This window comes from Mesoplodon mirus (genome assembly GCF_964341445.2).
Source record: "Mesoplodon mirus genome assembly, chromosome: 8".
NCBI classification, from domain to species: Eukaryota; Metazoa; Chordata; class Mammalia; order Artiodactyla; family Ziphiidae; genus Mesoplodon; species Mesoplodon mirus.
The window spans coordinates 110482382-110505121 of NC_138984.1; the positions used below are offsets into that span (position 1 = coordinate 110482382).

The following is a 22740-nucleotide window of genomic DNA, read 5'->3' on the forward strand; positions in this document are numbered from 1 at the left end:
ACAGAGAAGGAAGAGCAGAGGACGATGAAGCTGTGGTTCAGGCCGAGTGGCCAGCACGCGCGGGGGCCTGGGGGCCGGCAAGGACAGAGGGGACGGCTGCTCGCCCCGCCCGGGCCTGCCTCGGTCACAAGCACCCAGTGCTGCTTCTCCCAGGGTCCCGGTCCCACGACACAGAGGGGCCTCCAGCAGGAACCGGGACCCACAGGCGCGCTGGCGCCTCTCTGCGCTCCTGAAATGCCCGTGTTGCCTCTGCTGCGTGGGCTTGGCTGAGCCCTGCTTCATCCAAGAGCTGCTTGGTTTCGTTGGGCTCCGGGGGGAGGTCGTGACCCGTGCAAACACCGTAAGGCTGGGAGGCCCTATATGTGGACTCCTGGGCTGTGTGAATTTGGGCACCTCTTCCTGCTTCTCTGAGGCTTCTGCTGGCCCACCGGTAGACTCATCTCTGAGGTTTTTTTTTTTTTTTTTTTTTTTCCCAGTGCTTGCATTCTGGGGTTTTAATTCTCTACCATTTTCAGGGAGCTAAATTCTCTTAGAAACTGCAGGCTTTCAGCCATGAAGCAGTGTTTATAAGTGGCACGGCCATCACCGGGGGTGGCGTGAGTTGATCCCTGGAGAGGATGGCCCTGTCATCACACGGTCTGTCGCTTCCCCCGCAGGCTTGGAGGGCACCACAGTCCCCGTTACCACCACCCACACCTGGGCTGTGCGTTACTAGGGAAGAAGCATTCGGCTTCACTTGTCTGCTGAGACATAGCTACAGGCTTTTGTAGCTACCCCAGACACAGGGACATCACTGTCCTCTGATTCAGAACAGACTGTATAGAAAGGCACACAGCTAATATGGTTGAGATCCACATAGAAAAATATTTATTTAACAGTTTTCAGTTGACCATTTACCATGCATTCATAAAGGCAAAGGAACAGAGGTACTAAACCACAATGACGACCCTAAATGCTGCTTGAGTGCAAGGGGGTGTCCTACAGCTCCCAGACAGGAGGGCTTGATTTAGAAATATATGTATTGTTGTAGTGATGTATAATTTTTCTTCTTGTACTGAAGTTTATAGAGCAGAATGGGATGGATGTCATGCTTTTAGCCAATTGCAGGCCACCTGGAATCTGGGTCTCTGGTGGATGGAGCCACACTGGGGGGACCCGCCTTTCCTGGGCTCTGTCAAATAGCTGGGGCAGGGATGGGACATCAGACCATCTGTCCTCATGGACAGAAGCAGCCATCTGTGGCCTTTACATCCTTTTAAAGCTGTGACCTGCACCCTTCTCTGAAAACCAAATCCCAACAGCTCTCCTACCTTCTCCTAAAGAATATTTCTCAATAGGAAAGAGAACAAGGGGGCAGATCAGAGTTTTAAATGAAGGTCCCTAAGCGGATGGGGGTATGGAAAAAGGGACCACAAGGCGTCTAGGCAAGCCCTGGCAGGGTCAGAGGACATAGGACATGGAGTGGCTCTCAGCCGGGGGAGAACGTCCAGTGCACAGCCATCACCTGTGTTCCTCACACCCCATCTGTGCTGCTTCCAAAGCCCCTCACTTTCCACTGGCAAACTTAGCAATAATGAGTGGTGGCCATCCTTCTAGGAAGCCACCTGTTAGCCATTAAGGAACGTGCCTGCGGCTGATCCAGCCACGGTCTCAAAGCCATCCAAGAAGAAAAAGGAAAGTGGTGTGTGCTGGCCACGTAAGCAAGATTGGATATGGCTTGGTTATGGTGACCCTGGGAAAAGATGGAGAGGAGAAAGGGGGAAAGAAACAGTGCAGAGAAAGGAGAGGCGCCATTGCTTTCCTTACTGGAGACACATGTAAAGAAAGAGGGGGGAAAAGACAGGAGAGGGGAGCAGGGAGAGGAAAGGGGAAGGAAGTGGAGAGAGGGAGGAGAGAGGGAGAGGAGAAGAGAGGGAGGGCTGCCTTCAGAAATGCGAGGAGCCAGTGGGGGCAGTTTCAGAGTTACTGTCAGAGCAGTATTACACTCCTTCGAATGTGATGCTTCAAAGGCAAGCCCGTGACAGGGTGTGGTGTGCTGATGAGGCCACACCAACGCCCACCGATCCAGGCTCCACCTCCATCTGTGCTTCTCTTAGACCAGCGGTTCTCAAATTTGAGTATCAGCACCAACCAGTGGCCTTGTGAACCCCAGGGGTCCCACCCGCAAGTCTCTGATGCAGCGGGTCTGGGTTGTGCATTTCTCCCACGTTCCCAGGTAGTACTGATGCTGCTGTTCCGCGAACCCCCGCTTTGAGAACCGCTGTCTCAGAGGTGAGAGACTAAACCACGGTTTGCGCTGATTTGGGCTCCTCAGGTCGAAGTCAGCGCGTGAGTCAGTGTCAGCTGGCTGGCAAGAGCAGGTTGGCAAACACGACGACGGAACTCAAGAAAGCGCTAAAACCTTGATTGGATGCGTTTGCCTCTTCCTGGCTCTTCATTCAACCAACCGTATGTTTACTTCCCACCGGCAACTGTGATTCTAAACGTCCGTTGACAAGCAGGTGTGCTGCACACTGCTATATGCAAGTTAATTTGTTGCCCACAAACTGATGCAGTGCTTTCTCGCTGGCCTCCATTCCCACCAGCTCCACCCAGCCCTTTGTTCGGGCCACACTGAGCCTTGCAGCTCTCAGAAAGGAGCGGCCCTTGCATTCCTCCATCCCCTGTTCGTGCTGTGTCTCGGCCTGGCTGCCATTTTCCAGGCAAACTAACTCTTACTCTCCTTTAATTTTTTTTTTAAAGATTTTTTTTTTGATGTGGACCATTTTTAAAGTCTTTATTGGATTTGTTACAATATTGCTGCTATTTTGTTTCAGTTTTTTTGGCCCCGAGGCATGTGGGGGGTCTTAGCTCCCTGACCAGGGATCGAACCCGCACCCGCTGCATTAGAAGGTGAAGTCTTAACCACTGGACCGCCAGGGAAGGCCCCCTCCTTTAATTTTCGGAGTGTTTGCACCTGTGGGAAGGTCAGCCAGCCCTGCTCATTGCTGCTGTAATGTTCTGTACAGATTGCTGTCATGGCCCTTTGCAAAGAGTCACCAGGCTGTGGCTGCCTCAGCCTTCTCAGCGTTTTATCATCAGTGCCTTGGACAGGGGCTCTAACTCCTGCTCACCGCGGTTGGGGTTAGAGAGAAATTGGAATATTGGGGCAGGAAGAGATGGAGAGCTCTGCTAATCACTGAAATCCTAAATCGAGGCTTCCGTGATTCATTGAAACGGGACTCTGACAGGTGGAAAAGTAAATCTTTGTGATTTCTTTAAAAGCAAACAAAATAACTTCACTTGAGGAAGGATCAAATATCCAGATCTTTTCTGCTTAGCACGAGCTAAATATTCTTTTGTAGCAGGTGCTTATGTAAGGTAGACGGATGGGCAGACGGATGGACCGATAGACGCAGATAGGCAAATGGATGGACGGACAGATTGGGTGGATAAATGGTGTCCTTAAGACTTGTTCATCAGGTCATGACCTTGAATCACATTTTGTTTTCCAAACATTCGTCAGCTCCTCTGGGAGAACTTCAGCTTCCTCTGGGGGGAATATGTGTGCTCCAGAGCTTTGTCATGTGCCTGTTCTTGAGGGACCTGGTTCTAAAACGGAATCCAGTGTCTCGAGGTGTTGTGCTGACTTTAGCTGGGGTCTGACAGGGACCTGCCCCTCATTGAATTCCATGCTGTGAACGGTTAGCCCTTGAGCCAAAAAGTGGAAGACAAAACCATCCCACTACCTTTAAAAATAATGAAAGGCTTTTTGGTCAATTTCGGGTGGAACCCAGCGTTCTGAGCAGTGGTCCTGCCCCCGTGACCTGTGAGATCTTGAGCAAATCACGTAGCCTCAGTTCTGACCCTCGTAGGACAAGGGAGTTCTCTTCCTGTTGTCCCGTTTTCTGAGGACTGTGCGTCATTTCTGGGGGACTCGCAAATAGTTACCTTCACTTTAAAGACTGGAGGGGAGAAAACAGAGCACGATGTCGGATGTGTGATGCCGCTACATCCCAGGCGGCACAGCTTAACGCACTTCCGAAGACTAAACCAAGCAGGCTGACTTGAATGCTGTGGAAATATCAGGCTTCAGTGCAGGACGCTGTTGGACATCTGCATTACTTCTGTTTTTTAAATGGTACTCTGCTGAGAATAAATCTGTGTCACTGCCTAATGGCTCTTGTCATTTTAGTGCAGTGATCAAGGAGGAAAAATGGAAACACTTTATGTGGAAAAACAGGCAAGGTGCGAAGGTATTTCTTAACCCAGAGTGCACGGCTGTGGGCAGTACCATACACATCTATCAACAGTTTCACTTAAAACGGTTTACCTGCTTTACGTGACTGAGTTCAGTTCACTGATCTTCATTCAAGTTCACACTGAAGTCATTTACCTGCGGGCTACAGACTACACCACACAGACCAAAGCATTAGCGATTTTTCCAAATGTAATATACAAGTCCAAATTGATTGCAGCCCGACGTAAATTTAGTCATATCTTTAATATGGTCTATTAAGGCGTGAATAAAACTTTAAAGCTTTGTCTCAGCTACAGAGTAGCTGGGACTGGAGCTGAACCAGTTGTGAAACAGCCAGAATAAAAAGTCACTGTTGGACATGGTATTTATTCTCAGCAATGTGTCATCTAAAATAATGAACTTTGTTTGCAAATGTAGAAATGAGCAATTCACTTGTTATTATAAAATGACAATTTTATAAGGGGGCTAGTTTGACTCCTGACACCACCGAGGCTAACCGCTGTTACATTGTCCATGGGCACACACCTCACGCTGACCATTGACTGTACCTGGGCACCCAGTGCTCCATTTTCCTAGCACAGAATCATCTTTCAAAGCACAAGAGCAAAGATGGGGAAGTATATTCTAGCAGCCCTGGCAGGTATGTGGCACGATCTGTTATTCCAGGCAAGGCTTAGAATGAGGAATGCAAGATAAAATTGTGTGTTTTCAGAATTATTTATGCTTTAAATAACTTGTAGTCCCTTATAGGGAAGGCTTTCTGTGAAAAGACTGGATAGACTTGGTCTACACGATAGCGGAGAATGTGTATTCAGAAATACGATCCAGATTCAACCTTGGTTGCATTGTCAGAATCTTCAGAGGATAAATACAGGCTAGGTGGGAGATTCTGTGAGGGTTTCTTCGGTTTGGCAGGACTCTCTGGGTGTGTGGCTGGGAAGTGGGGAATGGGAGGGGAAGGAAATTGGGAGCCTTGCTGCTTTAGGGAGCGTCTATGAAGGGTTACTTTAACCTGTGGCGTAGCCACTAGCCAGAGGGGGCTAGTGTTTTGTAAAAGCCACACTGGGTTTCAAAGACTTAGTAAGAAAATATAAAACATCGCATGAATATTTTGATTCGTTGCACATTGAAACCGGGGGTGAAATGATATCTGGGGCATATTGGATTAAAATCATTAAAATTGATTTCACCTATCTCTTACTTTTTGAATGTGGTTGAGATTTTAAAATTACATATGTGGCTTGTATTTCTAGTGGACAGTGCTGTTTAATACCTATTATGTATGGTGGGGTTATGGCTCATGTTTACTTTCTTGCTTGTGTTTTATTTTTCAAATTGACAACGTGAGAGACAATACTGTCTTGGAGAAAAAAATATATATTTAGCTTTTGTGGATTTTGGAGTCCAGCAAGCATGTGTCTTGGCTACACAGCTAGCCCTTGGGTAACTAACCTCTGAGCCTCAACTTCCTCATCTAGAAAATTAAGATAATAACAGTTTTGATCTCAGCAGGTTGTTGTGAGAAATGCATGGGAAATTAGCAGAGAGCACTTATCACTGAACTAACATAGGGAAAACGCAATCAGCAATTGGCATGGTTCTTTCTTACATCTCAGGACCCGTCCAGTGCCTCCTCTTTTAATCCCTGACCCTTTCAACTCAGTTCCTTGTTTCACTTCTTCCCCAAATTTGTATTTTTTTTATGTCTATACATCTATTGACTTCTACACCCAGAAGGCTAACCTTTGCCTTCTTTTTCTCATCATTGAAAAAAATCTCTCGTCTGGTTCCCCATCTTCTTACTTGTTCAGACTAAGGTACCTCCTACTTATTTACTTCAGCTGTTCAGAGCAAGAATTCTATCCTGGCTAAAACTATACACCAGCCACAAGCCTTCATCGGCCCTTGTCTGGATGCCTCCTACCGGGGATGCTGGGTCTTGCCTTTTATGGAACTCTGCTGCTTTTGATGGGATGGTCAATCAAAGGATGAGCGACTCCAGGCAAAGGGGGTGTGGGTAATGGGAGAATAAGGGTCATGTAACCAAGAGATGAAGAGAACAGGACAGGAGAAGAACAATCGTGTAACTCCTCTCTTTTGCCCCACACTGCTGCCTTTTCTTTCTCCTTGCCTTGCTTTCGTCGGCTTTAGAAGCTGTGCTGTGTTCAACCATGGTGAGTACAAGGTGGTTCTCGCTGCCTTTCTAGATTCTGGCACCTGCAAGCACGACCTCCCACGGTGAGCATGGCACACGTCTAAAACCCTGTGCTCAGTTTCCACATTCTAAGAAATAAGTCCTTAGATGAAGATGCTTGTTACTTGTTCTCTGAAATTCAGCGGCAAGGAAGAGAAAAAGAAAACTTTGTGACGATATGTTATTTGTTTCGCTGGGTGAGTTACCTGAGTCCTTCACAATTAACAAGACGAACCTTTCAGCCAGCGCCACATGAGATGAAAAACAAGGAGAAATAACTTAAGAACACACTTGGAATAGCAGTGGTGGCTGGACACTGGACACACCCGTGCCTCTTAAGAGTCCCCGATTTTCCTATGCAGGTGGTTTTTTTTTTTTTTGGTCATCAATCAGAACAAGGTTGATTTTTGTTCCCATCTAGCAGCTGTAACTAGGTGCTTCAGCCTGTACTCTTAAGGTGATTTTTTTTTTTTGCCTTTCATCAGATCAATATGTTACTTTGCCTGTTTTATTTTTAGATTTACTGAGTGTTCTGAGGGTAGGAAAGGAAAGAAATAAGCAAATTGGTTTGTGTTTCAAGTGTGGGCTGAGGTTTGACCCGAGAAACCTGTCAAACCTGTTTGGAAATTTAACAGCGGAGCAGGTTTCAGGGGTCTTCTTTGCTGACAGCTGGGATTTTTGGAGGATTTGTTGTTGGGAGAACTGGGTGATTTCAGTGCCAGAGAACATAACTAGGGCCCCCTCTGCCACCCCAGGCAAGGGATGCTTAGGCGAGTGTGTGCGGGAGGGCCAACCCTGGATGGATAAACATGGCTGCTTTTCCTGGAGCATTTATTAATGAAATATTTACCATTGATCAGAGACAGGAGGGGTCGTTGCCAACCATCACTTACCTGTGGCTTCCTAGAGAATCAGAGGGTTTGAAAATGTGAATGAACTTTTCTTCTTATGTAAATTTAGGAGAGGGAGGAAGAATTTCTGAAAATCCAAAACACAGCTCTAAGATATCAGCTTAGAAACTCACATTCTGGTGTCTTGGGTCCCCAAGAGAAGACAGCAAATGCTCTGCAGATCCCTGCTCTTCCTTTTCTTATTTACTTTTTTGGTCACTGTGGATAAATACTCATGACATTTGTGGTCAGTTGTCTATGGTGTACACAGCATCTTTTTCTCTGTAAGAGGTTGTAGAAGGAGCAGCGATTGCGTGATTCAGAATGCAAATATGTGGGCGTGCAGTCATCTGTCCATGCAGGCAACTTTTGATCCTCTGGGGGACCACTAAGGGGTGTCTTTTTAGAGCCTGATCTTTTCGGGGCTGCTGACGGTACAGCTTAGTGACACAAAGGCAGTGAGCCAGAGAGTTACTAGCTGAACTCGAAGTTTTATATTTTCCATGGTTTTTGGCTAATTACCTTTTGTCCCCCAGGAGGCTCAAATATATGACACATCTAAAAACACCTGTAAAGAAACGGAAGTGCTGCTGCAGATGTGAGCATTGTAATTACAGGTGTGCACGCCTACTAAATGTATGTCCAAAACACACACTCAGTGACAGGCTACTCCTGATTTTTGCCTCCCCTGAAATTGAATGCAAAATTAGTGTCGCTAAATATACTTCTTTGTTATCAAAGGGCTGCCACTGCCCTTTGTCTTGAAAATAATCATTGGGTTGTCTCTAGACAAACAAACATTCTTTAAAGTACAAATATTGTTTCATCTGATGTGGTTATACTGTATCCATCTATTCCTTAAAGGCCAAAACCAGACTTGTGGACTACATAAAATGCTTTCTGGGTACACAAACAACAAAAACATTTTTTTAAATTAACAGGCAGCAACAGGTATAAATAAATTGTCTAAAGCATTTAATGGTCTTTAACACAGTCAACGCCCCTGGCCTTGAAACAGTGTTAAATTTGTTTTTTGGCTAGTGGCAAAAAAAAGCCATCAAGCAAGCCCAACTTGAAAATTTGGTACCATTTCCTGGCCAGTAAGCACAGAACTGAGGGGCTCAGTATTTTATGGGTATCTTTTTGTTGCTGGGCTTATGACTGTTTTTTTCTCTCTCTCTCCCCTCTCCTGCCTGCTCAGGGCTGATCGTTGTGACGCTGGCCGTGTGCTGGATGCCTAACCAGGTTCGGAGGATCATGGCTGCGGCCAAACCCAAGCACGACTGGACCAAGTCCTACTTCCAGGCGTACATGATCCTCCTCCCATTCTCGGACACCTTCTTCTACCTGAGCTCGGTCGTCAACCCGCTGTTGTACAACGTGTCCTCGCAGCAGTTCCGCAGCGTGTTCGGGCAGGTGCTGCGCTGCCGGCTGACGTTGCCACATGCCAACCAGAAGCGCCTGCGCGCCCACGTGGCCTCCAGCGTGGATAGCACCCGCTTAGCGCGCCGCCCGCTCATCTTCCTGGCTTCCCGGCCCAATTCCTCTGCAAGGAGAACTAACAAGGTTTTCTTAAGCACTTTTCAGAGCGAGGCCAAGCCCAAATCTGAGCCTCAGCAGTTGAGTCGTGAGTCACCGGATCCCAACTCAGAGGTGAAACCTGCCAACCCTGCCACCGAAAATGGCTTCCAGGAGCATGAAGTGTGACTGTCTGTCAAGGAAGAAAGGGAAGCTGGAGCGCCCACGGGCCCTGCCCACACAAAAGCGACGGTTACCTTCATCCAGCAGTGACTAAACAAACTGTGCCCGCATCATCAGGGACAGGAGTGGAAGACAGGGGCCTGGGAACAAAGCAGACGGCCACTTAACAGTGTCCCTTAAGGGCTAATGCTGCTGCCAAGCTGGCCTCAACTCTGCAAGTTGGCCCATCTGTATCCGTTCCTCCTCCTTCCTTCCATTAAGGACACACTGAAAATTCAGCCGAACTGAATACATCCAGAGCTCGCAAAGTTTTGTTTTTACACTGAGCTCTTTCATTATTTGCAAAGGAACTGAAAGAAAGAGAACACGGATTCCCCTCGCCACCCAGACTCAAAGGACACCCAGAAAAACCTCAGGGGGCTGGGGGAGGGTGGGCCAGAAGAACAATGCAGGAGGGGCTGGTATCTCCTTCAGCTTCAGCAGTGTGCCAAGAAGAGGCCTAATTCGAGGAGCAGGATGGTGCCGGGGAGCCCTGGCCGAACGGCCGGGGCAGAATTGCTCCTTTTCTTGGGCCGGGGCCCGTTGCAGAGAGGGGTGTTGCAGCAGCTGATGCACACTGAGTTCAGTTTCCCTGGGGAGCAGAAGGATTGGTACCCAGCCGAGGCGATGAGGCAGGCGGCTGACGACGCGCATGACTTGCGGTACATGATTCCTGCAACACAGACCCAGAGGAGCGAGATTAACCAGCCTGCGCTGGCCAAAAGACGGCAACCCTCTGACCCCAAATCCCCACGGAGAGCACTTTCTTCCTTCTCCTACAGCCCAGAAACTTGGTGTGGCCAGGGAACTGCTCCAGGGTGTTTTGTTAAGCCCCCCAAAATACATGACATGTGCAGTGAAGAAGGCAGGCATCATTTCACTTGCTTCTGGGATGTCAGTACCAGTGAATAAAGAGCTTTTACAATCAAAGTTCATTTTTGTTTAAACTGTGTACTAGACAGAACTTCTTTTTATTTACTTTTTTGGTTCACACTGTCTCATGCCAGAGAGGATGACAGGCTGCACTTCAAGATCTTATCTCTCTTATTACTTTATAAGCGACCACAGAGAGATGGCTCTCAACTGTGTGTTTATTAAATCCTGGAATTCTCTCAATAAAAACCAAACTCCAAAGAGAATAAATGAGATCACTACCAAAGAGGCCTTGTGTGGGTTCAGTGAAGGGGGGGGCCTGGCTGACAGTGTACCGAGCGCTGCCTTGTTCCAAGGGAAGTTTTGCCCTTAGAACATACGGCCATTTGCCAAGTCGGCACCACACAGCAGCACTTATTAACACATACTGTGTGGACACATCAAGGGTCTTCCCAATAAGACTGGGGGGCCCATCTTAAGGAGCTTGTGTGTCAGGTCCAAATTGCAGCATAATCATCAAATCAGGGTGTCTTGGGTAATCATTTGACTTTGTAAAGCTGGAAGTTTATTCAAGCAATAGCTAAGCTGATTAAATACGTTCCTGAATGCCAGGCACTCTTCAGATGGCTCCTAGCTCATTTACTACGTGTGTGTGTGTGTGTGTGTGTGTGTGTGTGTGTGTGTGTGTGTGTGTGTGTGTGTGTGTGTGTGTGTGTGTGTGTGTGTGTGTGTGTGTGTGTGTGTGTGAGAGAGAGAGAGAGAGAGAGAGAGAGAGAGAGAGAGAGAGAGAGAGAGAGAGGGAGGGAGAGAGGGAGAGAGGGAGAGAGAGAGAGAGAAGCCGTTTTGTATCAACGAACTACTTTTCTTTTTGGACATACAACATCATACTAAAGCTGAACCTCAAAGTGATGCCTTTAGCCCATGTGCTGCCCTGCGTGTCTGAGGGATACAACACATTCCACCAGTAGCCAGGGCTCCCTCCCCTCTGACTCCCTGCAGGTATGTGTGTTTTCAAGCATTGCTTCCATTTGGGCCCCCATCCTCCCCCTTGAGAATTGCTACTTTGGATGCTAGAGAAATGGTGGAAAAAAAACTGAAGTCCCTAAAACTCCCAAGTGGGAGGTAAAGAAATACTTTAGATTTATATTAAACATGCAATTTTATGTCATTTCTATAACTACATGTTTGTAAGGATTGATTTTGTAACTCTGTTAGAAAAACCTGGAAGGTAGCTGGTCTGGTAAGATAAATCCCATGGACAGAGGATGTGTAGGGGGAACAAGAGGCACTGTTTAATTTCTAAGGAACATGCTACAGAGTTCCCAGAGTGTCTACGTTTTCTAACCATTGCCCATTTTAGAAAATTAAGTTTCACTGTCTTTTTTTTTTTTTTTTTTTTTGCTGTATGCAGGCCTCTCACGGTTGTGGCCTCTCCCGTTGCGGAGCACAGGCTCCGGATGCGCAGGCCCAGCGGCCATGGCTCACGGGCCCAGCCACTCCGCGGCACGTGGGATCTTCCCGGACCGGGGCACGAACCTGCGTCCCCTGCATCGGCAGGCAGACTCTCAACCACTGCGCCACCAGGGAAGCCCTCTCACTGTCTTTATTCTTAACTATTAAAAGCCACTAACTGTCGGTTGTCAGTTCAACTTCAGTAAACTTTTTTCCTTTAAATAAATTTTAAAAATTAAAAAATATGTACTGACTACATCTTTTACTGTAAAAATGTTCAGATAGATAAGAAAATGCTCCTTGACCGCTCTCCTTTCAATGCTACATCCTCCTCAGAGGTAAGCACTCTTATCAATTTGGGATGCCTCCTTGCAGGCCTGTTTCTCTGCATTTACATATGTGTCCATGGAGAAGAGGTCTGTGCATATGTCCTAACAGCATAACATAACATCCTATATGCTGTATCTATGTATATCCTATTTGCATTTTCACTTAGTGACATGGCTGGGGATATATTTTTAAGTCTAACTTTGTAGGACTAAGAGTCAGTGATGAGGTAAGTTAGTTAGATAAGTAACGCAAGATGGGTGCCCCAGTTTTGTGACTGCTGCCCAGGGGAACATCTCCAGATCACTTGGCTCTGATGGCCAGTGGGGCCTACCCTTGTAGTCCTGAAGGACTGTATATATTTGTATCTTTAAAAGTTGCTGCCAGGGCCTCCCTGGTGGCGCAGTGGTTGAGAGTCCGCCTGCCGATGCAGGGGATACGGGTTCGTGCCCCGGTCTGGGAGGATCCCATATGCCGCGGAGCGGCTGGGCCCGTGAGCCATGGCCGCTGGGCCTGCGCGTCCAGAGCCTGTGCTCCGCAACGGGAGAGTCCACAACAGTGAGAGGCCCGCATACCGCAAAAAGAAAAAAAAAAAAAAAAAAAAGTTGCTGCCAGATGGTCTGCCTTCCAATCAGCCTGAATCTAGGTGCTGAGATCCTCTTCTTTGGGACACTAACTGATCTCAGCACACACTCAACTACTGGGACCTATTAGAAATAAAATAGGCTGCTTAGACAATTGGAAAGGTTGAAGAGATAACCAAAAGCTGGGGTATGGTTGAATGACAAGGTACATCTCCTACACTAGGCCAGCCCTTCAAGACTGGGAGAGATGGCTGTTTCATCTAATGCACAGAAACCAAAACAAGTCATCAAAAGGGAGAAAAAGATGAATATGGTCCAAACAAATAAATAAGATAAAACTTGAGAAGAAAATTTAAATGAAACAGGTAAGTAATTTACAAGAAAAAGTTCAAAGTAGTTGTTTTAAACATGCTCATTGAACTTGGGAGAAGAATAGATGAACACAGTGAGGACTTCAACAAAGAGAAAATATAAGAACCAAACAGAAGTCACAGAGCTAAAGTGTACACTTATTGAACTAGAAATGCACTAGAGGGGTTCAAAAGCAGACTAGATGAAGCAGAAGAAAGGATCAATGAACTCAGAGACAGGGCAGAGGAACTGACCCAATCAAAGAGCAGAGAAAACAAAAAGGAATGGAAAAAAATAAAAGGGAAGATAGCTTAAGGCACTCATGAAACAACATCAAGTGCATTAATATTCACATTATAGGAGTCACAGAGGGAGAAAAACAAAAGGGGTAGAAAACTTATTTGAAGAAATAATGGCTAAAAACCTCCCTAACCTGGGGAAGGAAACAGACATCCAGATTCAGGAAGCCCAGAGAGTTCCAAATAAGAGGAACCAAAAGAAACATACATCAAGACACATAATAATTAAAATGTGAAAATATAAGACAAGGAGAGAATATTAATGGTAATAGAGGAACAGCCTATTACTTCAAAGGAAACCCCCATGAAATGAGCAGCAGATTTTTCATGAAAAACTCTGTAGGCCAGAAGGGAGTTGCACAATATACAGGCATACCTCATTTTACTGCTTTTTGTTTTATTGTCCTTCACAGATACTATGTTTATTACACACTGAACGTTTGTGGCAACCTGAGTTTAGAAAGTCTATTCAGCACCATTTTTCCAAAAGCATTTGCCCACTTCATGTCTCTGTGTCATGTTTTGGTAATTCTCACAATATGTCAAACTTTTTCATTATTATATTTCTCATGGTGATCTGTGTGATCAGTGATAATTGATGTTACTATTCTAATTGTTTTTGCTTTGTATTTTTTACTTAAGATATATACATTTTAAAAAGACATAATGCTATATGCACACAATAAATTACAGTATAAACATAACTTTTATATGCATGGGGAAACCAAGAAACTTGTATGACTTGCTTTGTTGCAATATTTCCTTTATTGTGGTTGTCTGGAACCGAACCCCAGTATCTCTGAGGTATGCCTGTATTCAAAGTGCTGAAAGAAAAAAAGAAACTTCCAAACAAGAATATTCTATCCAGCAAAGTTATAATTCAGAATTAAAGGAGATACAAAGTTTTCCAGACAAGCCAAAGCTAAAGGAGTTCATCCCCACTAAACCGACCTTATAAGAAATGTTAAAGCGGCTCATGTAAGTTGAAAAGAAAAGGTGTTAATTAGTAACAAAACATATGAAAGTATAAATCTCACTAGTAAAGGTAGATGTATAGTAAGTGTAGTGGATTAATCATTTATAAAGCTTGTATGAAGGTTAAAAGACAAAAGTAGTAAAAACAACTAACTACAATAATTAAGGGATACACAAGATAAAAGTAAAATATGAGTGGACACAAGATAGCAGAGTAGAAGGACATGAGCTCACCTCTTCTTATGAAAACACCAAAATCACAACTAACTGCTGAACAACCATTGACAGAAAAATGCTGGAAGCTACCAACAGATACCCTATGCCCAAAGACAAAGAAGAAGGCCACAACGAGATGGTAGGAGGAGCACAACTGCAATAAAAGCAAATCCCAAACCTGCCGGGTGGGGGACCCACAAACTAGAAAATAATTATATCGCAGAAGTTCTCCCACAGGAGTGAAAGTTCTGACCCCAAGTCATGTTTCCCAGCCTGGTGGTCTGGCCATGGGATGAGGAGCCCCCAGAGAATCTGGCTTTGAAGGCCAGTGGGATCTTACTGCAGGAATTCCACAGTACTAGGGGAAACAGAAACTCCACTCTCAGAGGGCACACACAAGGTCTCGTGCACACCACTGCCCAGGATAAAAAGCAGTGACCTCATAACATCCTGGGCCAGAGCCACCTGCTGGTATTGGAGAGTCTCCAGCAGAGGTAGGGGGCAGCTGTGGCTCACTGTGGGGATAAAGACCCTGGGAGCGGTAGTTCTGGGGAGTACTCAGTGTCATGAGCCCTCCCGGAGGCTGCCATTTTCTTGCCAAGACCTGGTCCCACCCAACAGCCTGTAGGGTCCAGTGCTCAGACACCTCAGGCCAAACAACCAACAGGGCAGGAACACAGCCCCACACATCAGCAGGCAGGCTGCTTAAAGTCTTCCTGAGCTCATAGTTGCCCGCTAAACAAATCCCTTACATGGCCCTGTCCACCAGAGGCACAAGACCAGCTCCACCCACCAGTGGGCAGGAACAAGTCCCTCCCACCCGGAAGCCTACACAAGCCTGTTAGGCCAGCCTCATCCACGAGGGGCAGACAGCAGAAGCAAGAAGAACTACAGCCCTGCAGCCTGTGGAATAGAAACCACAATCATAGAAAGATAGACAAGATGAAAAGGCAGCAGAGGAATATGTCCCAGATGAAGGAACAAGATAAAACCCCAGAAGAACAACTAAGTGAAGTGGAGACAGGGAATCTGAGAAGGAACTCAGAGTAATGATAGTAAAGATGAGCCAAGATCTCGGAAAAAGAATGGAGGCACAGATTGAGAAGATACAAGAAATGTTTAACAAATACCGGGAAGTATTAAAGAACAAATAGGAACAATACAATAACTGAAATAAAAAATAAACTGGAAGGAATAGCAGAATAATGGAGGCAGAGAATAGATAAGTGAGCTGGAAGATGGAATGGTAGAAATCACTGCTGTGGAACAGAATAAAGAAAAAGAATGAAAAAAAAATTAGGACAGTCTAAGACACCACTGGTACAACGATACATGCACCAACATTCACATTATGGGAGTCCAAGAAGGGGAACAGAGAGAGAAAGGACCTGAGAAAATAGAGAAGAGATAATAGCTGAAAACTTCCCTAACATGGGAAAGGAAACAGTTACCCAAGTCCAGGAAGTGCAGAGAGTCCCAGGCAGGATAAACCCAAGGAGGAACACACTGAGACACATAGTAATCAAATTGGCAAAAATTAAAGACAAAGAAAAAATATTAAAAGCAAGAAGGGAAAAGCAACAAATAACATCCAAGGGAATTCTCTTAAGGTTATCAGCTGATTTTTCAGCAGAAACTCTGTAGGCCAGAAGGGAATGGCATGATATATTTAAAGTGGTGAAAGGGAAGAACCTACAACCAAGAATATTCTACCCAGTAAGGCAGAGAAATTGAAAGCTTTACAGACAAGCAAAAGCTAAGAGAATTCACCACCACCAGACTGGCTTTGCAACAAATGCTAAAGGAACTTCTCTAGGTGGAAAAGAAAAAGGCCACGAGTAGAAATAAGAAAATTATGAATGGAAAAGCTCATCAGTAAAGGCAAACATACAGTAAAGTTAGGAAATCATCCACACACAAATATGATATCAAAACCAGCAGTCATGAGAAAAGGAGAGTACAGATGCAGGATATTGGAAATGCATTTGAAATTAAAAGATCAGCAATTTAAAACAATCTTGTATATATAGAGATTGCTATATCAAAACCTCATGGTAACCACAAACCAATAATCTACAATAGATACACAAACAAAAAAGCAAAAGAAGGCTTCCCTGGTGGCACAGTGGTTGAGAGTCCGCCTGCCAATGCAGGGGACACGGGTTTGTGCCCCGGTCCGGGAAGATCCCACATGCCGCGGAGTGGCTGGGCCCGTGAGCCATGGCCGCTGAGCCTGCGCGTCAGAGCCTGTGCTCTGCAACAGGAGAGGCCACAGCAGTGAGAGGCCCATGTACCGCAAAAAAAAAAAAAAAAAAAAAAGGCAAAAGAAATCCAAACACAATGCTAAAGATAGTCATCAAATCACAAGGGAAGAGAATAAAGAGGAAGGGAAGAAAAAAGCCCTACAAGGGCTTCCTTGGTGGCGCAGTGGTTGAGAGTCCGCCTGCTGATGCAGGGGACACGGGTTCGTGCCCTGGTCCAGGGAGATCCCACATGCCGTGGAGCAGCTAGGCCCGTGAGCCATGGCCGCTGAGCCTGCGCATCCGGAGCCTGTGCTCCACAACGGGAGAGGCCACAACAGTGAGAGGCCTGTGTACCGCAAAAAACAAAAAAAAGCCCTACAAAACAAATCCAAGCCAATTAACAAAATGGCCATAAAAACATACATGTCAGTAATTATCTTAAATGGATTAAATGCTCCAACCAAAAGACATAGACTGGCTGAATAGATACAAAATCAAGACCTGTGTATATGCTGTCTACAAGAAACCCAATTCATCTAGGGGACACATAAAGACTGAAAGTGAGGGGATGAAAAAAGTCACTCCATGCAAATGGTAATCAAAGGAAAGCTGAAGTAGCAATACTTCTATCAGACAAAATACACTTTAAAATGAAGAATGTTATAAGAGACAAAGAAAGATACTTCTTAATGATCAAGGGATCAATCTAAGAAGAAGATATAACAATTGTAAATATATGTGAACCCAACATAGGAGCATCTCAATATATAAGGCAAATACAGACATAAGAGAAGAAATCAACAGCAACACAATAATAGTGGGGGACTTTCACACCCCACTTACATCAATGGACAAATCATCCAGACAGAAAATCGAAAAGGAAACACAGGGAAGAGAGGGGGAAGATGGCGGAAGAGTAAGACGCGGAGATCACCTTCCTCCCCACAAATACATCAGAAATACATCCACACGTGGAACAACTCCTACAGAACACCTACTGAACGCTGGCAGAAGACCTCACAACTCCCAAAAGGCAAGAAACTCCCCACGTACCTGGGTAGGGCAAAGCGGAGAGATTCCTGCACAGAGGACCGGTGCCCACCGGCACTCACCAGCCTGAGAGGCTTGTCTGCTCTCCCGCCGGGGCGGGTGGGGCTGGAAGCTGAGGCTCGGGCTTCGGTCAGAGCGCAGGGAGAGGACTGGGGCTGGCGCCGTGAACACAGCCTGAAGGGGCTAATGCGCCACAGCTAGCCGGGAGGGAGTCCGGGAAAAAAGTCTGGACCTGCCGAAGAGACAGGAGACTTTTTCTTCCCTCTTCGTTTCCTGGTGCGTGAGGAGAGGGGATACAGAGTGCCGCTTAAAGGAGATCCAGAGACGGGCGCGAGCCGCGGCTAAAAGCGCGGACCCCAGGGACGGGCGTGGGACGCTAAGGCCCCTGCTGCCGCCACCAAGAAGCCTGTGTGCGAGCACAGGTCACTCTCCACACCACCCTTCCGGTAGCCTGTGCAGCCCGCCACTGCCAGGGTCCCAGGACCCAGGGACAACTTCCCCGGGAGAACAAAAGGCGCGCCTCGTGCTGGTGCAACGTCACGCCGACCTCTGCCGCCGCAGGCTCGCCCCGCCTCCGTGCCCCTCCCTCTGCCCGGCCTGAATGAGCCACAGCCCCCGAAGAGGCTGCTCCTTTAACCCCGTCCTGTCTCAGCGAAGAACAGACGTCCTCTGGCGACCTACACGCAGAGGCGGGGCCAAATCCAAAGCTCAGCCCCAGGAGCTGTGCGAACAAAGAAGAGAAAGGGAAATCTCTCCCAGCAGTCTCAGGAGCAGCGGATTAAAGCTCCACAATCAACTTGATGTACCTGCATCCGTGGAATACATGAGTGGACAACGAATCATCCCAAATTGAGGAGGTGGACTTTGGGAGCAAGATAGATTATATTTTCCCCTTTTACTCTTTTTGTGAGTGTGGATGTGTGTGCTTCTGTGTGAGATTTTGTCTGTATAGCTTTGCTTTTACCATTTGTTCCAGGGTTATATCCGTCTGGTTTTTTGTTTTGTTTTTTTTTACTTAACAATTTTTCTTTTCTTAATAATTATTTTTTATTTTAATAAATTTATTTTATTTTACATTATCCCCTTCCTTCCTTCCACTTTTTCTCCCTTTTATTCTGAGCCGTGTGGATGAAAGGCTCTTGGTGCTGCAGCCAGGAGTCAGTGCAGTGCCTCTGAGGTGGGAGAGCCAACTTCAGGACACTGGTCCACAAGAGACCTCCCAGCTCCATATAATATCAAAGGGCGAAAATCTCCCAGAGATCTCCAACTCAACACCAACACCCAGCTTCACTCAATGACCAGCAAGCTACAGTGCTGGACACCCTATGCCAAAAAACTAGCAAGACAGAAACACAACCCCACCATTAGCAGAAAGGCTGCCTAAAATCATAATAAGGCCACAGACACCCCAAAACATACCACCAGACGTGGACTTGCCCACCAGAAACACAAGATCCAGCCTCATCCACCAGAACACAGGCACTAGTCCCCTCCACCAGGAAGCCTACACAACACACTGAACCAACTTTAGCCACTGGGAACAGACACCAAAAACAACGGGAACTACGAACCTGCAGCCTGCAAAAAGGAGACCCCAAACACACGAAGATAAGCAAAATGGGAACAGAAAACACACAGCAGATGAAGGAGCAAGATAAAAACCTGCCAGACCTAACAAATGAAGAAGAACTAGGCAGTCTACCTGAAAAAGAATTCAGAATAATGATAGTAAAGATGATCCAAAATCTTGGAAATAGAACAGAGAAAATGCAAGAAACATTTAACAAGGACCTAGAAGAACTAAAGATGAAACAAGCAATGATGAACAACACAATAAATGAAATTAAAAATACTCTAGAAGGGATCGATAGCAGGATAACTGAGGCAGAAGAATGGATAAGTGACCTGGAAGATAAAATAGTGGAAATAACTACTGCAGAGCAGAATAAAGAATGGAAAGAACTAAGGACAGTCTCAGAGACCTCTGGGACAACATTAAACACACCAACATTCGAATTATAGGGGTCCCAGAAGAAGAAGAGAAAAAGAAAGGGACTGAGAAAATATTTGAAGACATTAGAGTTGAAAACTTCCCTAATATGGGAAAGGAAATACTTAATCAAGTCCAGGAAGCACAGGGAGTCCCATACAGGATAAATCCAAGGAGAAACACACCAAGACACATATTAATCAAACTATCAAAAATTAAATACAAAGAAAACATATTAAAAGCAGCAAGGGAAAAACAACATATAACACACAAGGGAATCCCCATCAGGTTAACAGCTGATCTTTCAGCAGAAACTCTGCAAGCCAGAAGGGACTGGCAGGACATATTTAAAGTGATGAAGGAGAAAAACCTACAACTAAGATTACTCTATCCAGCAAGGATCTCATTCAGATTTGATGGAGAAATTAAAATCCTTACAGACAAGCAAAAGCTGAGAGAGTTCAGCACCACCAAACCAGCTTTACAACAAATGCTAAAGGAACTTCTCTAGGCAAGAAACACAAGAGGAGGAAAAGACCTACAATAACAAACCCAAAACAATTAAGAAAATGGCAATAGGAACATACATATCGATAATTACCTTAAATGAAAATGGATTAAATGCTCCCACCAAAAGACACAGACTGGCTGAATGAATACAAAAACAAGACCCATATATATGCTGTCTACAAGAGACCCACTTCAGACCTAGGGACACATACAGACTGAAAGTGAGGGGATGGAAAAAGATATTCCATGCAAATGGAAACCAAAAGAAAGTTGGAGTAGCAATTCTCATATCAGACAAAATAGACTTTAAAATAAAGACTATTACAAGAGACAAAGAAGGACACTACATAATGATCAAGGGATCTATCCAAGAAGAAGATATAACAATTGTAAAAATTTATGCACCCAACATAGGAGCACCTCAATACATAAGGCAAATACTAACAGCCATAAAAGGGGAAATCGACAGTAACACATTCATAGTAGAGGACATTAACACCCCACTTTCACCAATGGACAGATCATCCAAAATGAAGATAAATAAGGAAACACAAGCTTTAACTGATACATTAAACAAGATGGACTTAATTGATATTTATAGGACATTCCATCCAAAAACTACAGATTACACATTTTTCTCAAGTGCTCATGGAACATTCTCCAAGATAGATCATATCTTGGGTCACAAATTAAGCCTTGGTAAATTTAAGAAAACTGAAATTATATCAAGTATCTTTTGCGACCACAACAATATGAGACTAGATATCAATTACAGAAAAGATCTGTAAAAAATAGAAACACATGGAGGCTAAACAACTACTTAATAACCAAGTGATCACTGAAGAAATCAAAGAGGAAATAAAAAAAAAACCTAGAAACAAATGACAATGGAGACACGACGACCCAAAACCTATGGGATGCAGCAAAAGCAGTTCTAACAGGGAAGTTTATAGCAATACAATCCTACCTTAAGAAACAGGAAACATCTCAAATAAACAACCTAACCTTGCACCTAAAGCAATTAGAGAAAGAAGAACAAAAAAACCCCAAAGTTAGCAGAAGGAAAAAAATCATAAAGATCAGATCAGAAATAAATGAAAAAGAAATGAAGGAAATGATAGCAAAGATCAATAAAACTAAAAGCTGGTTCTCTGAGAAGATAAACAAAATTGATAAACCATTAGCCAGACTCATCAAGAAAAAAAGGGAGAAGACTCAAATCAATAGAATGAGAAATGAAAAAGGAGAAGTAACAACTGACACTGCAGAAATACAAAGGGTTATGAGAGATTACTACAAGCAACTCTATGCCAATAAAATGGACAACCTGGAAGAAATGAACAAATTCTTAGAAATGCGGAACCTGCCGAGACTGAACCAGGAAGAAATAGAAAATATGAACAGACCAATCACAAGCACTGAAATTGAAACTGTGATTAAAAATCTTCCAACAAACAAAAGCCCAGGACCAGATGGCTTCACAGGCGAATTGTATCAAACATTTAGAGAAGAGCTAACACCTATCCTTCTCAAACTCTTCCAAAATATAGCAGAGGGAGGAACACTCCCAAACTCATTCTACGAGGCCACCATCACCTTGATACCAAAACCAGACAAAGATGTCACAAAGAAAGAAAACTACAGGCCAATATCACTGATGGCCATAGGTGCAAAAATCCTCAACAAAATACTAGCAAACAGAATCCAACAGCACATGAAAAGGATCATACACCATGATCAATGGGGTTCACTCCAGGAATGCAAGGATTCTTCAATATATGCAAATCAATCAACGTGATACACCATATTAACAGACTGATGGAGAAAAACCATATGATCATCTCAATAGATGCAGAGAAAGCTTTCGACAAAATTCAACACCCATTTATGATAAAAACCCTCCAGAAAGTAGGCATAGAGGGAACTTTCCTCAACATAATAAAGGTCATATATGACAAACCCACAGCCAACGTCGTCCTCAATGGTGAAAAACTGAAAGCATTTCCACTAAGATTAGGAACAAGAAAAGGTTGCCCACTCTCACCACTATTATTCAACATAGTTTTGGAAGTTTTAGCCACAGCAATCAGAGAATAAAAAGAAATAAAAGGAATCCAAATAGGAAAAGAAGAAGTAAAGCTGTCTCTGTTTGCAGATGACATGATACTATATATAGAGAATCCTAAAGATGCTACCAGAAAACTACTAGAGTTAATCAATGGATATGGTAAAGTAGCAGGATACAAAATTAATGCACAGAAATCTCTGGCATTCCTATACATTAATGATGAAAAATCTTAAAGTGAAATTAAGAGAACACTCCCATTTACCACTGCAACAAAAAGAATAAAATATCTAGGAATAAACCTACCTAAGGAGACAAAAGACCTGTATGCAGAAAATTATAAGACACTGATGAAAGAAATTAAAGATGATACAAATAGATGGAAAGATATACCATGTTCTTGGATTGGAAGAATCAACATTGTGAAAATGACTCTACTACCCAAAGCAATCTACAGATTCAATGTAATCCCTATCAAACTACCACTGGCATTCTTCACAGAACCAGAACAAAAAATTTCACAATTTGTATGCAAAGACAAAGACCCGGAATAGCCAAAGCAATTTTGAGAACGAAAAACGGAGCTGGGGGAATCAGGCTCCCTGACTTCAGACTATGCTAGAAAGCTACAGTGATCAAGACAGTATGGTACTGGCACAAAAACAGAAATATAGATCAATGGAACAGGATAGAAAGCCCAGAGATAAACCGACACACATATGGTCACCTTATCTTTGATAA

At 44.7% G+C, this 22740-nt stretch overlaps 2 protein-coding genes across 2 annotated transcripts in view; one reads left to right on the forward strand and one right to left on the reverse strand.

The window, feature by feature from the left end:
- GPR39 (G protein-coupled receptor 39) overlaps nucleotides 1-9036 on the forward strand; it is a 240836-nt gene extending 231800 nt beyond the window's left edge. The window contains exon 2 of the mRNA XM_082630809.1: nucleotides 8526-9036. Within this exon, the coding sequence (XP_082486935.1) occupies nucleotides 8526-9031 (506 nt within the window). The 3' untranslated portion in view covers nucleotides 9032-9036. The remainder of the gene's footprint in view (nucleotides 1-8525) is intronic.
- A 465-nt stretch (nucleotides 9037-9501) lies between these two features.
- LYPD1 (LY6/PLAUR domain containing 1) overlaps nucleotides 9502-22740 on the reverse strand; it is a gene marked incomplete at both ends in the record, with an annotated part of 50781 nt that continues 37542 nt past the window's right edge. The window contains one exon of the mRNA XM_082630812.1: nucleotides 9502-9737. Within this exon, the coding sequence (XP_082486938.1) occupies nucleotides 9502-9737 (236 nt within the window). The remainder of the gene's footprint in view (nucleotides 9738-22740) is intronic.